General features: G+C 30.1%; 1 protein-coding gene across 1 annotated transcript; it reads right to left on the reverse strand.

The window, feature by feature from the left end:
* Nucleotides 1-297: 297 nt before the first annotated feature.
* LOC139094653 (transcription factor EC-like) lies at nucleotides 298-6,802 on the reverse strand. Its single transcript, XM_070645780.1, has 5 exons — nucleotides 6,022-6,802; nucleotides 5,681-5,849; nucleotides 2,085-2,335; nucleotides 1,838-1,948; nucleotides 298-1,656 (listed from the first exon to the last, which is right to left on the reverse strand). Exons 1-5 carry the CDS (start codon nucleotides 6,061-6,063, stop codon nucleotides 991-993), a joined length of 1,239 nt encoding a protein of 412 aa, XP_070501881.1. The 5' UTR covers nucleotides 6,064-6,802; the 3' UTR covers nucleotides 298-990.
* Between the last annotated feature and the right edge of the window lie 14,337 nt (nucleotides 6,803-21,139).

A 21,139-nucleotide genomic window follows, 5' to 3' on the forward strand; every position in this document is an offset into this window, starting at 1 on the left:
AATAGTAATCATAATTTGTCAATAAGAGTAGAGACCTGTAAATCTACCCTTGTACTAATTCATAAATAATTTATTAACCTTTTTTATATCAATGTTCGATACTATGCACATATTGTTGAGCTCGTCGAACTAAAAATTGATTTAAAGAGTTTATAAAAAGGAATTTTGTGTACGCATTTGCAATAATAAGTGAATGAATAAAATGAACGAACGATCAGCAGGCAGGCGTTGAAGGTATGTGCCTTAATATATGTTTCAACAACAAAACGCATGCTATATACAATTTAAGGCTAAGGCTTTTCTTTGTAAATTTTTCATCACTTTATTCTATAGTCAAATTTGTATTTTTATAAATCTAATTTGGTCGTTTAGTTAAACTTATTACATAACTTAAGAAGAACATTGTATGATACTAGGAAATTAGAATTTTTTAAATTTTATAAAATGTAACTGGAAGGTGAATTACTAGCACATTCTAAGATCACCTTCATCGTATTCCTTAAGCGTAACTTAAATATAGTTTCTAATTATAATTCGACTGGCAAAGCATTTTGTGATTTTTTTTTTATTTTCAATTATCTTTTCCTTCTAAACTAAATTTATGCTCAAAAAATCTTATCGAATAATTAACGAACATTTTAAATTTAAATTATATGTATCATCTAAATTGCACTAATATTTTCCAAAAGCATAATACTTTCCATTTTTTTATACAAAACAATTGTTAACAAAATACTGTTGAATATAAACAATAAAAAAAAGATATTTTAAATGTCTAGATGTGCAGAATTTATAAAGAATGCAATCAAATTTCCAAATAAATTTAGAGTTTAACGGTCATCAACATTTTTTTTTTGAAGAAAAACATACTGCATTATGAATCAATCATGACCCCACAGACTGTGACTACAAATCTCCCCTTTTCTTCATTCCTTTTCATTCACTATTCATTCATGTAAATGAAACCAAAAGAAGAAAGAAAGACAAATTTCATCCAATCATGATCATATCATTGTCGTATCCAAGCGCACTCTCGGTTTTTAAAATTGTACACAAGTCAATTGTATCGTCAGCTGCCAAACCCGGTGATAGATATTGTGATGACGAGAAAAACATTTGATCCATATAACTACTTAAATCACTCGAAAAATGCGATGGAGAATGCGAGGCCGACATCATCATGGGGTCTTTTAGACTCAAGGCACTTGTTCGTTCATTACTGTTGGTGCTGTTATTGCTGCTACTATTGTTACTTGTACTAATGTTACTTATGCTGCTATTTAGCTTATTTCTTTTACTTTTATATCGCTGCTTTTCTTTGTTCAAATCAAAGTCATCATCATTATCATCATCATCATCAGTCGTTTGACTCAACTCAAATGGCATATCCTTAAACGGCTCCTCATGGTAATTTTTAGACAATCGCGTCCTTTTACTACTCGATGTTGAATCTGTTGATATTGATGATGGTGATGATGGAATTGAATTTGAATGAGATGACGATGGTGGGGTGTCAAATAATGGAAATGAGGACAATAATGGATCATTAAACTTAAGTTCTGTATCACATTCTATTAAATCTTCAAGCTCTGCTAGATTTATGACTTTTTTGGCATCATCATCTTCAGCATCAATTATTTCCAATGTTGTTGTATGCTATAAGGAAAAACAATAAAAAAGAAGGAACGACAGATAAGATTTGTTCTTTATGATTATGTCTCTTCCTAATATTTTGACAAATTAATCAGCCTTAAGCTTTATTATTACACCTTCCTTTATCAAAATATACTTTTTGTTCTTATCATAAGTGTCAAGAAATAAAGATAATGAAAAATACCTCAATCGGATTCAGCTGATTTGTTTCGTGAACCACTTCAGTAGATTCTTCGCCATTGAGATCAAATTCCTTGATTGTGATACCACTCTTTCGTGCTAAGGCCTCCAACTCCTATAACCGAAGTAAATTATTAGAAAAAATCGGTTTGAATTGAATACAAAAAAATTATTATAAGTGTGTAGCACAGCTTACGATAAGATTACAATGGTATCATAAAAAAAAGAGTGTAAATTAGATTAATACCAACCCGAATTCTCGTTATCAGTCGCCGATTTAAACTATCCAAATCCTTTTGCTTTTGCTCATTTCTTTTAAGTCGATTGACTTCATGCTTGAGACATCTGATGTAGTCGACTGATGATTTTAATATTGTACCTTTATTTGGCTGTCGAATATGCAAGTCTTGTATAATATCAAAGAGAAATTCATTAGTTTTTGGCAGTAATGTTCCAAGTTCCTTTATTCTATCATTTATATTGAAGCGTCGTCGTCGCTCAACTGAAACAAAAGTAGTGAAAATAAATAAATTATTTTTTCAAAAACATGTCATAAAAATTAACACTTTTAAGTTAATTCATAGCTGGCAACAGTATGAATGAATGGAAGTTAAAGTCGCATTTTAAGAGACACAAATTTTAGTGAGATCGAAGCGGCAATGACGAGTGTGTGTGGTAATTTAATTTACAAAAAAATCTCGTGATTTTCTTCTTTTTTTCGATTGTTTATTTAAACATTTTAATAATTAGTAATCATCACTCTCTGTGTATAGGCAAGCATTTACATACTCTCGATTCGTTAATGAATATAAAAGTTTTGGTCGAAATAAAAAGAGATTTAAGTAAATGATAACTATGATAATTTTCATGTTTGCTTAGAAACTCAAACAAAATTTGAAATTTGTAAGACATTCTTCTTGAAGTTTCTGCAATGGCTGATAATGAACGGCTATTTTTACATATAAATTGGGGTCAGGTGCGTATCTAGGTGGACCGGTGTCTTAGTATTAATTGGATTTATTTAAAGATTTTGCAGATCTTAAGTAAGTTGACTATATCGAATGTGTTTGAATCAGAATTACAATCTGTGACAGATACCTGGGTCCCTGCCATCGAACCTCTTGATTGAATGACTAACTCTAACATACAGTAGCTAGGGCTTCGAAGAGAAATCATATATTGCAATCAATTTATACATTAATTAATACATTTATGATAAATCTTAGAAAATACCCAAAACTTCCAAAAAATTAAAAGATGCTGCTCTTAATAGCAATTTACACATTTGAAGGAAGTAATGATAATGTTGTTCATTCACTTCACACTATTCAATGCTGTTGATAATTTTGTTTGATACTTTTTGGGGCCATTCATGTATTACGAAACGCAAAAAATCGACCTCAACCCTAGTTCGTAACAAAATGTATAGCTTGGGGATTGACAGAATGTTTACCCTTCTCCCCATCCCTAAGAGCGTTACGCATCAAGTGAACGATTCCTCATACATATTTAATAAAAATAAAAAATATTTACAATATAATTAATTTAAAGAGCAATTACAGTGATAACAATAAACAGTATTGGAATCGTGAGTGAAATACAAAACAATAAGTCTAAAAATGAGAGGAGAAAGAGAAGTTATAAATTATAAGTCAAATGTATACAATTCGAGAGAGTGAGAAAAAGTCTTAAAATGTAGGTAAGTTAATGAAAGTTGTCAGTTTTGCAATGATAATTCAGTCGCTGGCGTCTTGTCATAATCTTATCATGTCATCCACATTCTATCTAGCTTTTCTTTCGTTTGAGTAATTACTTTACACGTTAAGTAAGCAAGTAATGTTTTGCGTAATATTATCATCATTACATTCTTCTTTTTACTTCCACTTTTGCTATCTTAAAGCCGAGTCTTAAAGCACGTAAAAATTATTTTATAATTTTCATAAGAGATAATCAGTCGATAACTTTTTTTATTTATTTTATTTTATTTTATTTTCATTAGGGAAGTCTTAATGAAAGAATAGATAACAAATTATGCAATTTTAATTTCAAGTAAGCAACAAAAATTAATACTAATTAATCCAAAGCATGTGAAAACCTTATGAATTTATTATCGCTGGTTTATCAGCACACGTATCAAAACATGATTTAAAGTGTTTCAGATACAATTATATGAAAAATAATTTATAGCCTCAAAGATGACACAGTTTAAAGTTTGGTTGGCACATTTTACGTCTTTACAATATACAGAGAATGTAACTAGTGTCTTATTTAGTGAGAGTAATCTGTGAATGAGAAAAAGTTTGTATGAATGGAAATCCCCAGAATGCTGTTGTATTTACACATATCATTTTAAGATTCTAAGTAAGCAATTAAGATGCCACAACAAAGATTAACGAACATATATCTCTCACTCACTCACTCTCCGACTTTATCTACTCTCAAATTGATCTTACATTGCGCAATTGATGATTAATGATTTATCAATTTAGAATTTTTTATACTTTTTGAGTTCTGTAACTGCAATTAACTTTTTCTATTGATTGATTATAGCTTGAATTTCAAAACTTTTTTTCAGACTAGGATTAAGCGCTAAACATTAAGTTTATAGTATTTGTCTTTACAATGACATTCCACACATAGTCATCAACTAAATGTTTGTTGTTTCAGCCTGAATTCTTAGAATTCGTGTCGCCAAAATAAACCGCATTTGTGGATATTTCTGACTAAAATTTAAGGTAATTTAGTCAATCCTCATGGTTGGGAATTTCAAGGAGATCTTGCTGCGTATTCATATAATATTAAGTGAGACTGATTATTTGGAAATACAGACTAGTGTTAAACTTAGCAGAGCTTGAAGACTTCTTCGATTTTGTATCGGCTTCATATGAAATTTGATATATTCTAGACAGCCAATTCAAGATTTTTCTGAAAAAGCTAACAACTGAAATAGGTGAACCGCATCCGTCTCTAATGCCCTATAGGCAGAACTAATTGATTATCGAGAAACTATGCAAGAAATTCTATATAATTAATTTATCGATGTACTTGTTAAATGGTGAAATTCACTCAGAAAGTGATTACTCGATGATATTTATGCATGGCAGATAACCCATGCGTTAATAATCCTTTCACTTTTTCATGACATTTATATAAATTTTCTGCAAATTCACTCCTCCGACTTTATTTAATTCTTTTGGTACATTATTAAAATGAATTTATAGCATTCTTATCAAGCACGCTTCATTCTGTCGTCATGGGTTAAAATACGTTAATGAACATTTAAATTTATCTTGATAAGGTGTAACTATATGAACTGTATGAACTTGTACTGTTATCTGATAAATCTCACACAAAAAAAAAAAATAAAGTTATTAGCTTAAACAATATCATGCGACGGAATATTTTGAGATATTATAACTGACGATAATAAAATGCACTTTACGACACAATAAGACTATTGAATTGAATATTCATGTAAATATTCAAGCAAGTGAGAGACATTTATATTCATGTTGACTCATAAAAAATGCGACGAAAATAAAAAGAAGAAGGAATGAATTTATGAAATTTTATAAACTTAAAGGGGTCCTTGGTTTGAATAACTTCGACTCGACTCAATACAAAACTCAAGTCGACTTCTAGTTCTGATTTTGGACTCAGAAAAATTCACATTAACAAATTTCTAAGAATAATTCAATTATTAAAATCGAGGACCCCCATCGAGTATGTAAAAGAAGCGATGCGTTTGTGTTCTCCGATAATTGCACTATAATTCCAACTTCTCTTCTCTCTGCTTATACACATATTTATTTTCGCGCTAACTATTGTACAGTTACTCAATACTCACTCATATTATGATTATCCTTCTTCTGTCTGTCTCTTACTTCGGCCATTGAGAGTTCTTCAGGTTCTTGCTTAATGAGAATACTATCGTCTGCTAGAAATTTCTCTAACCTTATTGCTTCGTCTAATGATCCTGAGTCCAAGTTTAGAATCTCATCGATGAAATCTTTTGACTGTTTTCGTTTGTATTCAGAATTATATCACGTTCATTGGTTAACATGGAAGATGAAGGGTTGCGGGGAGAATTCACAAGAAATGCAAGTAACAATAATAAATTTTTATTATTATTATTATACAATCGCACTTGAAAATATTTAAATGCTTTGCTACTCAATGGTAATTTACCTTATTTTGTCGTCTACGAGCATTTAAATTATAGACAGGCATATTTTTTAAATTTCTATGTTAAATATTATGCTTTGATATAGCACAAGACCTCTCACTATATATGTAGTATGTAGCTCTTTATGGTAATTACAGTTTTTGCGTTAATTTGCGATTAAAAATTACAACTAATTGACTTTGTAAAAAAAAAAATAATAAATGTTCTATTAAGGCGGAATTATCAATTTCCTTTTATCAGCTACTATTGCCATACATTATTTATGTGTTCTATCTCACTCACTCTTGAATAATTTTTCTATCATTCACAAAAAAAATAACTAACTTTTGCAATAGCAATTATTGTTATTATTTTATCATAAAGATTTTTTTTTCTATATAGTTATTCACATGTATCTCACGGTAAGTATTGCTAACTATTCACGTTTATATATATTATATTTTTTGCTGTCGGAACTAAAAATTCACTTTTTAAAATTTGAGTTTAATCAGAATTTTTTTTTTGTTATTTTTGTAAGCATTTCATTTCATTGTTCTCTTACTCTGATAGCTATCAACATTAATCGTAGCATTTTTAATGAGTCACTGATAATTAGTCAATGCACCCGCAGTCTCTGTCTGATGAAATGAAATGTCTGATTTACTTTCAATTTATTCAATCAATTTTTTTATTTTATTTTTTTGTTTCATTCACTTTTGCTTTGTTTTTGAATTTCTTACTATTTTTTTTTTGGTGTCTGTAGCTTAACTTAACTTATTTTTTTGTTTGTGATCCGATCACATCGACGATTGAAAGTGAACTGAATGTTGTGAAAATTTAAAAATTGTATTTTAATTTTTTTCGGATAATTACTCTACTCATTGCTATATACATGACTAAAAGAGTAGTAAACAAGTAAGTTAGTAGTGATTTGTGAGTATTTGAGAGTCGAGAGATAATTTTATACATTCCTACATGTCTCCTCCGTTTATATATGTTTTAGTGTTGTTATCACAATTCATATGTATTGTAGACTTGATGAGAACACATTGATGGATGTAAAGAAGAACTTCTATGACAAGCATGAAGTTAATGGTGAGATATACATATGAAATTTTTTGTTTTGTACGAAACATTGATACATAATCACTGATAATTCTTAATGGCCAATATGTAATAATTCTATTGGTACCCATATAAAATAGATCGAACATTTTCTCTTCTGCCTATTGCTTGCTTACATCCATTGAATTGAATTTTATTTCAATTTGTTCTACAACATTTTTATTTTTATCACTAGCTTTATATCAGACAGTTGAAAAAAAATTATTATGAAATCGTTTTTAACAACAACGAAAGTACAAAAAATGTGTTATTGATGACTTCTGTTTGACTATTGGACTTTTTGATTAGTTTGATGCTTCAACACAATTTGTGGTACTCAAAACATCACAATAGACTTAAATTAAGTTTCGAACATTAACAGTTGAAGGCTCAATTGCAAGTGATGACCTGATTCTATCAGAAGTAAGGCTTTTGTCCCAACTACGTCACTAGAGGTGTACCAACTGGCTCTGTCACCTAGTTTGTTTGTTTGAGACGACATTCTTTCATTACTGTTCTGCCTCAAGTAGCTTTTGGAGCTCCTTCGGCTTCCCCAATTCCCCCTAACTAGAGGTGAGCCTAAAGTTGTATGGAAAATTTGGCGGATGTCATTTGTGAATGATTCAGCCAGTCATAACCAAATGAATCATAATGATGCTTCTTATTAGGCAGTATGAAAGTCTAATGACCGAAAAAAATAAATCATGTCATAGTCCATAGGTATAATGATTCTATGTAATCATTGACAATTCCTAAGTCTAATGGTCGATCGTTCTTTACGTTCATTTAAATGCATGGGATTTCCGAAAATAATTTGTTCCTGTAGTGCCAAATGCCATTGCTTCATTGACACATAATTTGTGTAAATTTGTCTGGCTCGAGGCCCCTATGATTATTATTTTGTTCTAAATAGTTTTTACTGCTGGTTCTGTAAAAACTACCACTATATTATTTTATACATTACAAATGTCCACAGTGGGAAATGAAATCGTTTGATAATGACATTGAATTTTTTTGTTGGACATGATTTAGATACAATCAGGTCTATAATTTTTATATGTAGATGAGACGTAAAGAAATGAGATTTGATTTATGTGTTGATACGATAAGGAATATAAAGTTCATGACGTCGTCAATTTTGAAGTGTTATTTTCTCACATGAGAAGAATAGTCACCAATATGAATTTTATCTCTTATTGGCACATTCAATTAGTATAATTTTAAAATTAGACTACAAAACTCAAAATATATGTATACACATTTGTAATAATGAAATCAAGCTAGTTTAGACTTGAATCAACTAGCCAGTAACGATAAAGATTTGAAATTTATGCAAAGATACCTTTGAAAAATTAATTTAGTGAGAAAATTAAGTAATTAATGTAAAAAATTAATTGTAATGTTGTGGTTGCGTAATTAATTTTTTATTGCATTTTTTTTTTTTGTCGATGACCTTCACCTAGGTGAGATTTAAAGGTAGCAGTAATACTTTCATAAATATCCATTAGAATCATATTGTTTCGATAATTTAATAATGTTTATGCAGTATATACAACGGTGCATTTAGCATGTGCAACAAAAAAAAGAGATTGTTTAAGGTATAGTGTGACAGAATCTCTCACATTTGTATGTAACATACATTAATGGAAATTGTGCCTTCTAATCGGTACTTTTCAAGGATGATCAAACAAAAAAAAATGAGCGACAGCAAAAGCTACTACAACGAGCGGTAGTTGATAGATCAGTTGTAAAGTTTAACATCTATCTAATGTCTAATGTCTTTGGAATTATTTGAGAATGAACACATGTAGGAAAGGTTTTGTGGAAACGCTTGAATGAAAAATTACACTTGATACTGCTGAAAGCTAATTTGAAACTTTTTTTTCTCCTTCATTATTTGTTTGTGTTTTTTGCGGTGGGGTCAATCGCATGTGACGTCAATTTTGAATTATCTCGGCTGATACAAAAAATTCTAAATTTTTCTGGAATATTCATAATTTTAGTGATTAAATTGAAGTTTTGATGCTCAAATTCTGGACGTCATTAACTAGTAACCCCTGAGGAGCCATTCTCCTATTACGTAACTCTCTAAGGGGTTAAGGTACGAGTTATTGAAATGTCGATTTTTCATGTTACATAATTAGTGAACTGCCCCCTAAGTAAATGCTGATGATTTTTCTCTCTTCACATTCCGTCTTCTATTGTATTCAAAAAGTATTTTTGTACGGACCGGATTTTCTCAGTTTCCTCTGGAATGAAATACAAATTTGTGCTTTTTGTTTGCAATTTTTTTTATAAATGATTTTTCCGCTTCATTTTCAACCTCACGAAAATGTCAAATTAAGTTGCAATTTTCATTGCACTAAGAATGTTGAGAACTTTTTTTTCCATTGTAATGTTTGTGTGATTGAAAAATAAATATGTGGACATACTAAGTACTTGCATATATAAAATTTCGCGACTACATAACAGAAATGCGATCACTATCGGATTGCAAATACAATGTTTTTTTATTAGGTGGTGATTGCACTTTGTTTTTGCAAAGAATTTGACTCTAATGCACTTTCTTTAAGTATGCTTAATTTGCTATTCTGTTGAGAATCCATTAGAATCTAACATTGAATTTAATAAGCTTAATCTGTGAATGCCTCTTGATTGAATTTTTGGTGAATTTTGATGTTTAATTGATTTTTAAGAGAGGTTGTTAGCAAATGACGTCTATTAATAAGCAAGGTGTTCTAATACAGTCGTGGGCACTCTGTGTGCCGCAGCAAACTGGTGTACCGCATGTCGTGTGTGATTTTAGTGCCTTACCACTAATGTGAGTCATGAAAAATAAAAGATAATCATCCACTGGTCTACATAGAACTAAAGTTCAGAATATTAAAAATTGAATGACATGGCAGTTTATGCTGTTTAAAATTATAGCCCTAATAAGCTAAAAGAGCGCTTTTAGGTAACGTAGTCGTATTTCTGTACCATAAAAGCATGTTCTTTGCTTGTCAGAGTAATATTCACAAAACATTATTTTCGATTGACCCAAAAATTTTAAATAAATCAATTTTAAACCTTATCATTTTTTGATGAATAATATTGTTCAATAACTTATTACTTTATAGAGTAATACACTTTTAATTAATAAACAATAAACAATCTATGATGTCATTATGCTTCAAATGCTTTCATTGCCAAGTCAGAAGAATTAAAAAGCACATTGAAAATGAATAATCGCAATGCATTAATAATAATGCAATTTTGAATGCATGCTTTTTGCAATGTTCCATACAGAAGAAAGGAAATAATCGTCACACGCGAATCGCCGTCATCATCATCATCATCATTCGTCATATTATAATAAATTCAAAATCTTTACGACTAATTGTTTCCCGTAAAGTGCAATCTCTTCTGTTAAAAACATCAGTTTTGCATTTTTTTCGCACTATAAATATTAAAATCATTAGATTGCAAAGTCCATAGAAAAAAAATCTTTATCTTTCTCACATGTCACATCCAATAATGCATAAAACTGACAAACTTATTGCTATTGTTTAAATTTATGTCCATTGTACGATCACATAAAGGAGATATTGCAATTTGACACACATTCAATTAGTTTAATTACTCGATTGATTTAATTTCTATTGCACATTAACTCGACTTCTTTCATAAAAGGTAAGGTAAGACAATTAGTGTTTGAGCTTGATGTGGTTATTAATCAATTATTGAAGTATATTGAATGGACTTCTGAAAATTCAAACACCTCTTTTGATGTTTTATAAAATTTTTTATATGGACTTAAGTGATTTGGACATCATTGGTGTCAATAAGGATATAGGCATTCCATTGAGGCTTTTGGATGATGGTACAACCAATCATCGATCGCAGTGCCGATTTGCTCTAAGCAGTGCCAATATAATATTCTAAGTAGTTCGATTGCCAAGTGGCTTTGAACCTAGCACTGTGACGTTGAGTAGAATTATGGATTGGATCACGGCATATGATCATTAATTCTCTGGTTAGCTAAAGAGGTTCAAGGGGGAGGCATGTGGTTGTTGACACGCAAGAATCTTCAATTTGCTAGGGTTATTCGAGACAAACACAACAAACTCACGATACCAAGTTCTAAGCTTAGGTACCCTAATTATCTTTTAACAATCTTTATTCAATATCCAATAAAATTTAATGCAAACAATTTAAATGCATTAATATTGCTGAATTAAAAAAAATTCCATCACACACTGGTCAAAACAAAACAATAATAAAATGTGATGAGTAGTGTAGCTTGACGTTGAAAAAAAAATTTACGGAATATGTAAGAGATTACCGAAGTGATAAATAGCTCCGATCAAATACACGTGGAAATTATTCTCTATTTTGTAAATTCCTTCTAATAATAAATGATTACAAATATACGTACAATAGTTTAGATACGAGGGAAAATAGTTGCATTTCCATCAAACAGTAAACAATCTCTGAAGTTAAAAATCTATCAAGATTGTGAGAGAGGAACTTCATACAATTCAATTTGGAATGCAAGTATCTCACAATCATTAAAAATGTCATATTAATGACGATATTGCATTGAATCATTATTTATGATTTTAAATGTTGTTTAATCTAATGCTTTAAATTTACAACACCGGATTTATTCTCATGAGCCAAATAAAAACAAAGTTAAATTTTTATTGCAATTTTGTCGTAATATTTGAGATGGAGTAAGCGAGAGAGGCAATCAGCTGTACTCAAAACCTCAATGATATGGAAAATATATAAATATATTTGCGCTTGATTATATCGTGAACCGTCTTTTATGCTAATAAATAAAAGTTAGCTTAGTATTAATACTTAAACCTTTTCTTAATACTTAGTATGTTCATTTCGCATTAACAACTTCTTCCAATTCGTGCGATGCGATGCGATACTTGTAAGGTGGCAAGAAAATAATTTCAACTTTTATACGCATATTTGTAAATAGCAAAGCACAAGTTCACGCATTGTGTGTATATCTCTATATGACACTCTAATTGAAATCCGTTCGACATTAAAATTGTGTGCCTATCTAAGCGGAGAGTTGCCAATTACGCAACACAATTTTTTTATATATATATATATTTCTCCTCTCTGTTACCTTAAAAATTAGCACTGCATGCTGATATGTTCTTATTATATATGATATATTGTTGTGTGTACTTATTCATGCCACGTCTATTTAAGTAAAGTGTAACTAAGTCGAGAATTAATGGAATTAGAATGGAAATCACTTTTGCTGATTTTAGATTTTTAATTCAATATCTATTATGATTTTTGTTTTTGTTTATTCATTTATTTATAAGTATCTGAGGAAAAATAAGAGATCTATGCGTTTCGAGATTTAAGTCAAGGTGATATTGAGAGACTTAGTTTGTGCAGAATGAATATCGTGTGCGTTATTTAATTCACTGAAGGAGAAAAATGCATTCATTAACCTTTTTTTATGACTTAAATACTCATGTTAATTTCTCGTACATACATATGGAGCCGAAGCAGCGACAAATCTCATGCGCAACCTTTTATTCTATTATACATATTAGATTATGGCGATTAAAACAGATTTAAGGTCTTTAATAAAATTACACACTTTTTTCTAGGAATTATGTTTTATTGCCTACTACTAAGTATATTCAGTTTTCTAGAAATTTTTAAACTATACAGCATTGGAGGTTACTTTATTTTGTAAACAATTCATGGAAGTTATGGAGTGTGTGTGTGTTATGAGTTATTTTAGATCAATTACTTAATTAATTCAACAGGATCTCTTTATTTCACAATTTCGTACTGCCGTGTCATTGCAGGTATGTCGCGAAAAGTTTGGTGCGACACTAAGTTTACACTAGATAAGAGAGACTTGGAAGGTAGATAAATAGTACCGTACCAAAAAGTGTATTTTTGTGTCGCAAAATTACGAGGCTCTAGAATATTCGAAACAGGATATCCAAACAGACATGAAGCATGCATTTTCATAATATTGTGCATAATCAGTCATATTGAGTAAGTCTACTCATAAGCACGCTTATTTAAGTGAGTATGCTTATTGTCTGTTAGTGATAAAGTTTACATAGAATCCAAAGTGGCTTCCCAAATGGGAATCAGGGTTTGTGGTCAAATCAACTTATTAGCGAAATTGTCATAAATCGTATGACGTGTGTGATTCCGGTCGTGTTGACCACCAAGGTTGCATACAATAGCTTTTATTGTAGCTAATCCCTTCTTCAATCAAACTTTAAACTTATTGCTCAATATCTGTCTGTCTATTATGACGTCGTTAAAAAGCATTAATGTTTAAGCCACTCATCAACAAGCTTCTATTCTCATCATGCTTTGATACTGCTTTGAAATGCTAAAATTTTCTGTAAGATTGTTTATTCTAGAATAAAAAAAATTTAATTGAGATTCAACATGCGACTGCAATTTGTTCAGTACAACATTTTCAATCAGCACAGTGGAAAAAAAAGTTTATAAAAACTAGTTGGACATCTTCAAGTCTGTTTATTTAATTCATATCCATTTACCTTCTATTGGCTATTAATATAATTCTTGTTAAGCTGTTTGTTTTACTAGCACTAGATTAATAGCCAATTTCATGGGAAAGTCATTAAAATGACATCATTGACACTCATAAGCATGCTGATCAACTTGATTATTAGCCAAAAAAGTGAATTAAATTAAACTCTGCTTGACATTTTTTCACACTTAATTTACTTAACAAGTTTGGATAGATGCATACATAGTAAAGACTAGATCCATAAAATCGGATTTAATCTATAATTTAAGTAGCAATAATAATACACAGCACTTAGTTGAGGTCTCCATAGATCCAAAAAATCACCATCGATTATGCAAATGGATCAAAGTGACGAGTAACTTTACTAATAAGTATAAATATTTCCATCTAAATATGGCACAAGGAAATTATGTTTATAAAATGGAATGAAATCAAATATATAAAAAAATCGAGTTATTTTCCAATTGCGCAGCGCCATTGGAGATACATGTTTGATTTCAAATTAAAAGAAGTGACAAGCAATTAATGATTTATCATTTCCACACTCATTAAATGAATTTTAATTTACTGACATGTTGTGCTTTTTTCTGACTTTTCACAGATTTCCTTGACTAAAGGATGCAATGATTGCATAAAAAATAAAGTATAAAACTTTTTCGTCATTCTCACGGGCAAATTTGCTTCAAATGCGTGCATAGTGCATTTAAAGTTTACAGTCATTGCTTGTTCATTATATGATATTAATGCTTGCTTCTAAGAAAATAGTAAAAAAAAATCTATCATAAACAGCTACAGGCAAGTTTTTGTCGATAAACATGCGAATGTGCATTACTTGACATTGAAAATAAAATTTATGCAATCACAATTTTCTTTCCGATTTATTTTTAGTACTGTATACTCCCCCATTTTAAGACGAAGTTATTATATAAGCCTTTATCAGTTAATTAACTATTGCAATTACCAACTGAAGTCGATTGATATGAAGACGTTGATAAATACTTGTAACACATTTACGGCTGTCAAAATTTTCATGTTCTCATCATGAGTTGTAAATCTCGTTCCTTAGTCTCGCATCTGTAACCATGCAATGTTTACTTTTATTTATTTCTTATCGTTCATGTCTTCATTTTTAAGATAAATACAGATTTTTTTATTGTTGTTGTTACAGACTCTACGTAATTTTATTACCCATTTGCAATTATGTGTTTATATTTCATATAAAAATTTATTACATCCCCCTTTGTCGCAATACATTATCGCTTACTAAAAGTATATGAAAGCAAGGAGACAATTCATGACGATCTTAAATAGTAAAAGTTTATCTATTTATCTAATGACACATTTTATGTACTTTAATCTAGTTAAATGGAGAAATCAATTATCGGCATGTTTACAATGCAGAACAATTAATTAGCAACATATAGAGATGCATCTTTCCTTTTGCAAAACTTAAAAATCAATATTTACAGATATGAATTATTGAATGGTCAAACATGCTGTACGTCAGCCACAAGATAAACAGCACAAGAATTTCCAGTAGTCAATTTGTATCAACAAGTTTATTGTCATTGTGGTGCTAACTGATAATTTGTAATTATTTTTTCAAGTAATTGTCCGGTTCTTAATGGTTTTGGAAAGCTCGTGTGGTGTGCTGGATTGGAAATAGAATAGTCGAGTTTGAGCTTTCATATTTCAGAGTTCAATTCACATTTTAATATTTTCCTGGCTTTATCTTCTTTCATTTATGAAAGAAATTGACTTTTTGTTCCCCCCTTCCCCTTTCCCCTATCCCCTTCCATTCTAAGAGCGCTTCCGTATCAATTTCTGGTAAATCATATAACAATGAAAATTGACCTTTGAGGGTGTGTAAATGCCTAAGCGTAGAACCATTTGGTGGCTATTTTGAGGCAAAAGACTGCATTTGTCACAACACGCCGCTCGGGTTTAATGCAGCCGTGATTAGAATATTGTTTTTAAATTAAATAGCTGACACACATAATTAGTGTAATAAATTTATTAGATGTTATGAACACTAATTAGATGCATGGATAGTTAGATGAAGCAGTTGACTAAATCATTTAGTCTAAATGATACGTATTATTAAGTTTTAAAAAATAAATATGTAAATGCAAGCAAGTAATTAAAAAGTTGATGATATTTTACGCTAAATGGCATGTCTCAAAGGAAAATTTTCATGGATTTAAAGCTGTTTTTTGTGTTCAGTTTCCTTGGAATAAAACTTTACTAGAATTCTACAAACAGAATCATTAATCACTCGGCACTAATTGTGGACTTCAAAATAAATTTACACAAATAATAAAATTAGCAAATATTTTGAATTAAAGAGCAGATAAACAAATACAATTCAGAATGTGGTAAAAATTGAAGTCAAGAAGTAAGTAAACAAAAGTTAAATTCGACCAAAAATCCATAAACAACACTAACCCACCTTTGAAATCCAGTAAGTAAATAAATCTGTCTGTAAAGTTATAAATTAATACAAAAAAATTAAAGAAGATAGGAGAGACAGTTAGATAATATATAAAAAAATGTTTCCATTATCTTATCATTTATCTCTAGCCATCAACTTAGGTATGTATATGAAAAAAAAAATTACATTTAGTGACACAATATTGCTGATGGCAAAGAAGACGATGCTAGATAGTGACTAGAAACGATTCTCTATTTTCATTTTCTTCTTCATCATCAACACTTATTTCTTGTTTGAATTGTGAGTTATCTCGAGACATTTAATGAGACATACACGTATTTTAAATTTTCACCAACCAAAAATTCATTACCATCGCTCGATAAAAATGTTTAGCATCATTTTTAAGAAAAATTGCAGAAGTAATTCATTTTTGGTCATTGCCGACGATAAAAGTCTTATCAGACGTTTAACTTATCATTACTTGGTATGGCCTTTAATGCGGAAAATTTCCTGTTGTAAAGCAATTCAAGTTATTTAAGGTATTTTAATTGAGAAATGCGCTTAATTGCCTCTCCGCAATGACACATTATCAACCTTCTTGTGCTCATTATGATTTTCATCTGACACATTTGATATAAAATGTATCTTTTGAAATAATTACATATGTATGTGACAAAAGAAAAAATGTTGAAAATTGTTTAGATACGGAGAATGGAAATATTTGATAAGGCAATTCTTCTTCGCTCTTACAGTCAGCAACTGCCATAATGAAAGGCGCTAATGAATTAAAGAAACTCTAAAATAGCAATTCTCTTTTTTTTTATCGACACATACTATGTAGTAAGGTTGCGTTGTAGTATCATATTTTATATTGTTTGACTTTTAATTGACTTGTATTGGGGCTTTTCAGTTCGAAAAAAATGATTTATAATCGAGCTTACATTATTGATGAAGCAATACTGATAAGTTTGTTTTTAAAGCTTGAGGAAAATTAAAATCGAATTACTTTATTGGATCTTTTTCTTCTTATTTCTGCGAATCTCGTTCAATCTTGTTATTTTATGACTTATTGCCTATCATCCCCAATTAAAAATAAATTGTAATGTTATTAGTTTTATGGGAAACATCGTAATACCTTACATAGCAATAAAAGGATCATGATATTAAGCTTCTCATATTGAGATTTGCAATTCTGGTTGCAATAACGTTCATTTGAGATTTGAATAATATTTATTGAAATTAGTTTAAAACCCCTTTGCATGCAAAATGTTCAGTCTGTTTTGAATTCCGATGAATAAACATCTCATTTATTTTAAAATCCTCGGATATCCTTAGGGAAGTAGTTTAATTAAACTACATTTCTAAATCTAGAAAGCTCTATTTATGGACTGAAGAATCGTCATTAAAGAGGAATAAACTCTCAATGAGAGCTTCAAATTTCAATATAAATCCTCAACTTGTCAATCAAAGTGACCTTACTCTGACACTATCGGATTGATTGATGACATTATAGATGCTTACTCTAGACGAAATCATGAATTATGTTTCCGAAAGTATTTCGTGAATGAATTTTTGGAAATGAAAAAGAAGCATCATCGAATTTTAGCAATGCATTGTGAAAAATGCAGTGTGTCCACTCACATAACAACAATGGAAATAAGAGTATCACGGTGAAATATGATTGATAGCGCATGAACATCGATAGGATAGAATGACGTAAAAATTTGTACGTCAATTCACGTGGTTTCTCTTTTATCATATGAAAACTCTTCAACTAACACGAGGTTTAATTTGTAGCATAGCGTTTCCACTTATACTAAAGTGATATGTGGAAAACACAAACAAGATTATTCGGAGTATGAAGTTATCAGTGTACAGATTAAGAAACGAAGAATGAGACGATGACTAGAAATTTTCCTTGTGTGGATTTGATAACAAGTCTATCTGTATTTTTTAAGATATTATTTATTTTTGCTAATAAAGAGAAATTAAAATTCATTCTTTTATAATATGTGAACTTGATGATAAGCATATTGTTGAAAGATGGCTCATCTGCACTGAATCAAAACACCTGAATAAAAAGTTATGAGTAATAAACTTTATTACTATAATTATTATTTTTACAATAGCTTTTTTGTCGTCATGTAAAAACAAACATTAGCAGTTATTGAGTGATATAATTCAAGCACAGTGAATCATTGATGAAAATCTGGTTAAATGGAACCAAATCAAACTAGATTGAATCTAAATTGATTTATTTTTAACCAGAATTGCTAATTAAATGGATTTCAATTAACAGATTCCACTAATTTATCTCTGATTTACCAGAATAAGAGATATCCACAGAATGTTATGGATATATTTTACATCTTATGTGGTCTGTTCTAAATTATTTCAAAAGATCTGATGATGAACAATATCAGATCCACACCTATCTCAGTGTTGTCTAAACTGTGTGCCACGGTAGACTAGTGTGTCGCCGATCTATGCTGTATTTTGGTCAAGGCTTACAACTAAGGCCTATCGTGAAGCTTTTTGGGCATTACTGCATCATCCCTAAAACAAAGCTTTAAAGTCAACTTGAATTTTATATGGAGTCGAGTCAAATTATTCATACAAAATCTTAGTTGACTTAAAAGTTTGACATTGTTAATGATGTCCTAATGGAATTTTCATTTTATTTATCGAAATAATCTTCAGATTAGGAAAGAAAATAAATAATTTGGAAACATCGAGGTCACTACAGTTCGAGTTGATTGATAAAGATTTGATATTAGTGTGCTTTAAATGATTAAATCTATTGAAATCAAATGATTTTGTTACTTTATCAGCAATAAAAATCTCTAAATGCTCGATTCCTTCAAAGCGTTCAATTATTACGAATAAATTAAATAGTGAAATCTTTTCAATTCTCAAAGAAACAAGCTGTGCCCCAAATGAAGATCCTAATATTCTCAAATATTCCTCACTGATGCTCAAATTTGGAACAAGTAACACAAATTGAGATAATAAAGGAAAACTGAATGAACATAAAGTTGTTAATTGACCTTCTTCATCGGACTTTGCAGCGCTTTTTATGGTTAATTCTTCAAGATATCTCAACCTTGATACAGATTGAATTTTATCGCTTGATATAGTTCCTATATAAATTTTCAACACCTTCAAATTCATCAATTTACAAATTTCATCAAAGATATCATCATCATTGAGTGGAAAATTCATTATGCATAAATAGTTAAGTGATAGTTGTTGTGATTGTATAGTTTCGATAGTAATTTTGCGTGCTTCAATTGTAAGATGCGTTAAATGTAAATGAGAAATTGAAATTGATTGAATGAAATTTGTGTAAATTGAGAGTTGCTTCAATTGATTCTGTTTGCATAGAAATGTTTGTAATGATTGCATATCGTTTGTTGGAAATCTAAGAACTAACTTTTCGATACTATCAGTAGGAAGATCGTTGAGAATTGATAAAATGTTTCTATCACAATGTTGATCTATAAATACAGTCTTGACGCTCGTTTTAATTTCAATGGATTTAGTTCTGTTGCTCGTTTTGTTAATCCTCGTATCATCGTCCCTATTATCTAAACTTCTTATCTTTATACTTTTTATTACGATTTCATTAAGACACCTCAATTCGTTAAGAAGATTGATGAGTTCCGATTTGCTTAACTCCAATGTCGCCAACTGAAGGCTTCTGATTTTATCTTTATATATTGTGAGCACTTGCAGGACTCGTGAAAACGATTTTCTATTTACATTCCATACATGAATCTCATCGAATTCTCTTAATGAATTTATAATTGAATTAAAAATCTTGTCCTTCAGAATCTATTAATTATTTCAAATTAGTTCTTACAATAATTAAATGCTTTAGTCACATTCTCACCAATTCTCCATGAATTTTAACAATGAATTTATTTTTATTCAATCGGCAACAAATTTTATAAATTAGTTTACAAGTCAATGATAATTGGAACTTGTTATCAATTGATCTAAATATTTTTGTTAAAATCTCCTCAGGTAAGTCAATTAGACTTAAAATAGACATTCTAAAAATAGAATTTCTGGAACTGCAATTAGCAACTTTTATTTGAAATTGTATTTATGTTTACTTCCAATATTTTTGCTTCTTCTTTACCAATCTTTATTTGGTCGTACACAAGTAATTTCTAGAAATATGGAACGTTCCAAATGTTTGAAACATGGACTTGAGATGAACTGGATTAGAAAATAGATGAAATGAAATTTTTGTGACGTAATTTACGATCAACCCCAAAATGCAGCACAAAAATTGAACAACTATTGAAATTGCGACACGACTTAAATCGGAATATGATTCCAAAATACAATGTTTGAGTTCCAAAATGTAAGAATTTAAGGCGCTTAGATATCGAAGGTATTGAAATGATAAATTAATCCAAGAAACTTTAATCGAACTGATATGCATCAAAATATTCTTTTTCATTACTTAATATTTATCAAATAAATGCCATAAAATTTTCCATTGTCAGCATTTTTTGTGGAAATTTTTTCAACAAAAATGTTTTTATCATTCATGTCAACGGAACAGGAGCTTCATTATCAGTTAGGAATTGTTCATTTGTGGCGACTGCAAGCAATTAAGAACAAATTTATTTTATTTTAGACTGTATTTTTTTGTTTACTATTAAGACGTTATAGAGTTCGCCCAAGAACTGCACGTATGCTTTTCTTGTATTTTAGATGCGCAGCATTGCTTTTCCTGCGTTTTATATCCACATGGCTGGAGTTTTTAGTTGTACCTTAAAGTTCGTCTAAAGCTGCAGGCCTGCATTTTTGGACGATACCTAGAGCTTTCCCTAAACAGTAAAGTGACCGCTTTTAGGTACCATAGTGGTTTTCTGTACCATGAAAGCATGCTCTTTGTATGTTAAAGTGTCCATCCTATGGAATCTATAATAAGTTCAAGTATTGTGTTGAATATGACTGGCTATGTTAATCTACATTGTGTCGCTCGGGAATTGAGTGGCCGCTAAACTAAAGGCTGAAAAGTTAGAATTAATAAAATATACACAGCATA

This window comes from Chironomus tepperi, unplaced genomic scaffold, assembly GCF_022539635.2.
Source record: "Chironomus tepperi strain 1889 unplaced genomic scaffold, CSIRO-AGI_Ctep_v1 contig_354, whole genome shotgun sequence".
Lineage (NCBI taxonomy): Eukaryota > Metazoa > Arthropoda > Insecta > Diptera > Chironomidae > Chironomus > Chironomus tepperi.

Excerpts from the sequence above, each read along its gene's own strand:
- LOC139094653 (XM_070645780.1), bottom strand. The coding sequence starts at position 6,063 with ATGCCTGTCTATAATTTAAATGCTCGTAGACGACAAAATAAG. Across the intron at positions 5,850-6,021 it reads CTCGTAGACGACAAAATAAG|TCAAAAGATTTCATCGATGA; the intron begins GTAAATTACCAT and ends AAACGAAAACAG. Across the intron at positions 2,336-5,680 it reads GAAGGATAATCATAATATGA|TTGAGCGACGACGACGCTTC; the intron begins GTGAGTATTGAG and ends CTTTTGTTTCAG.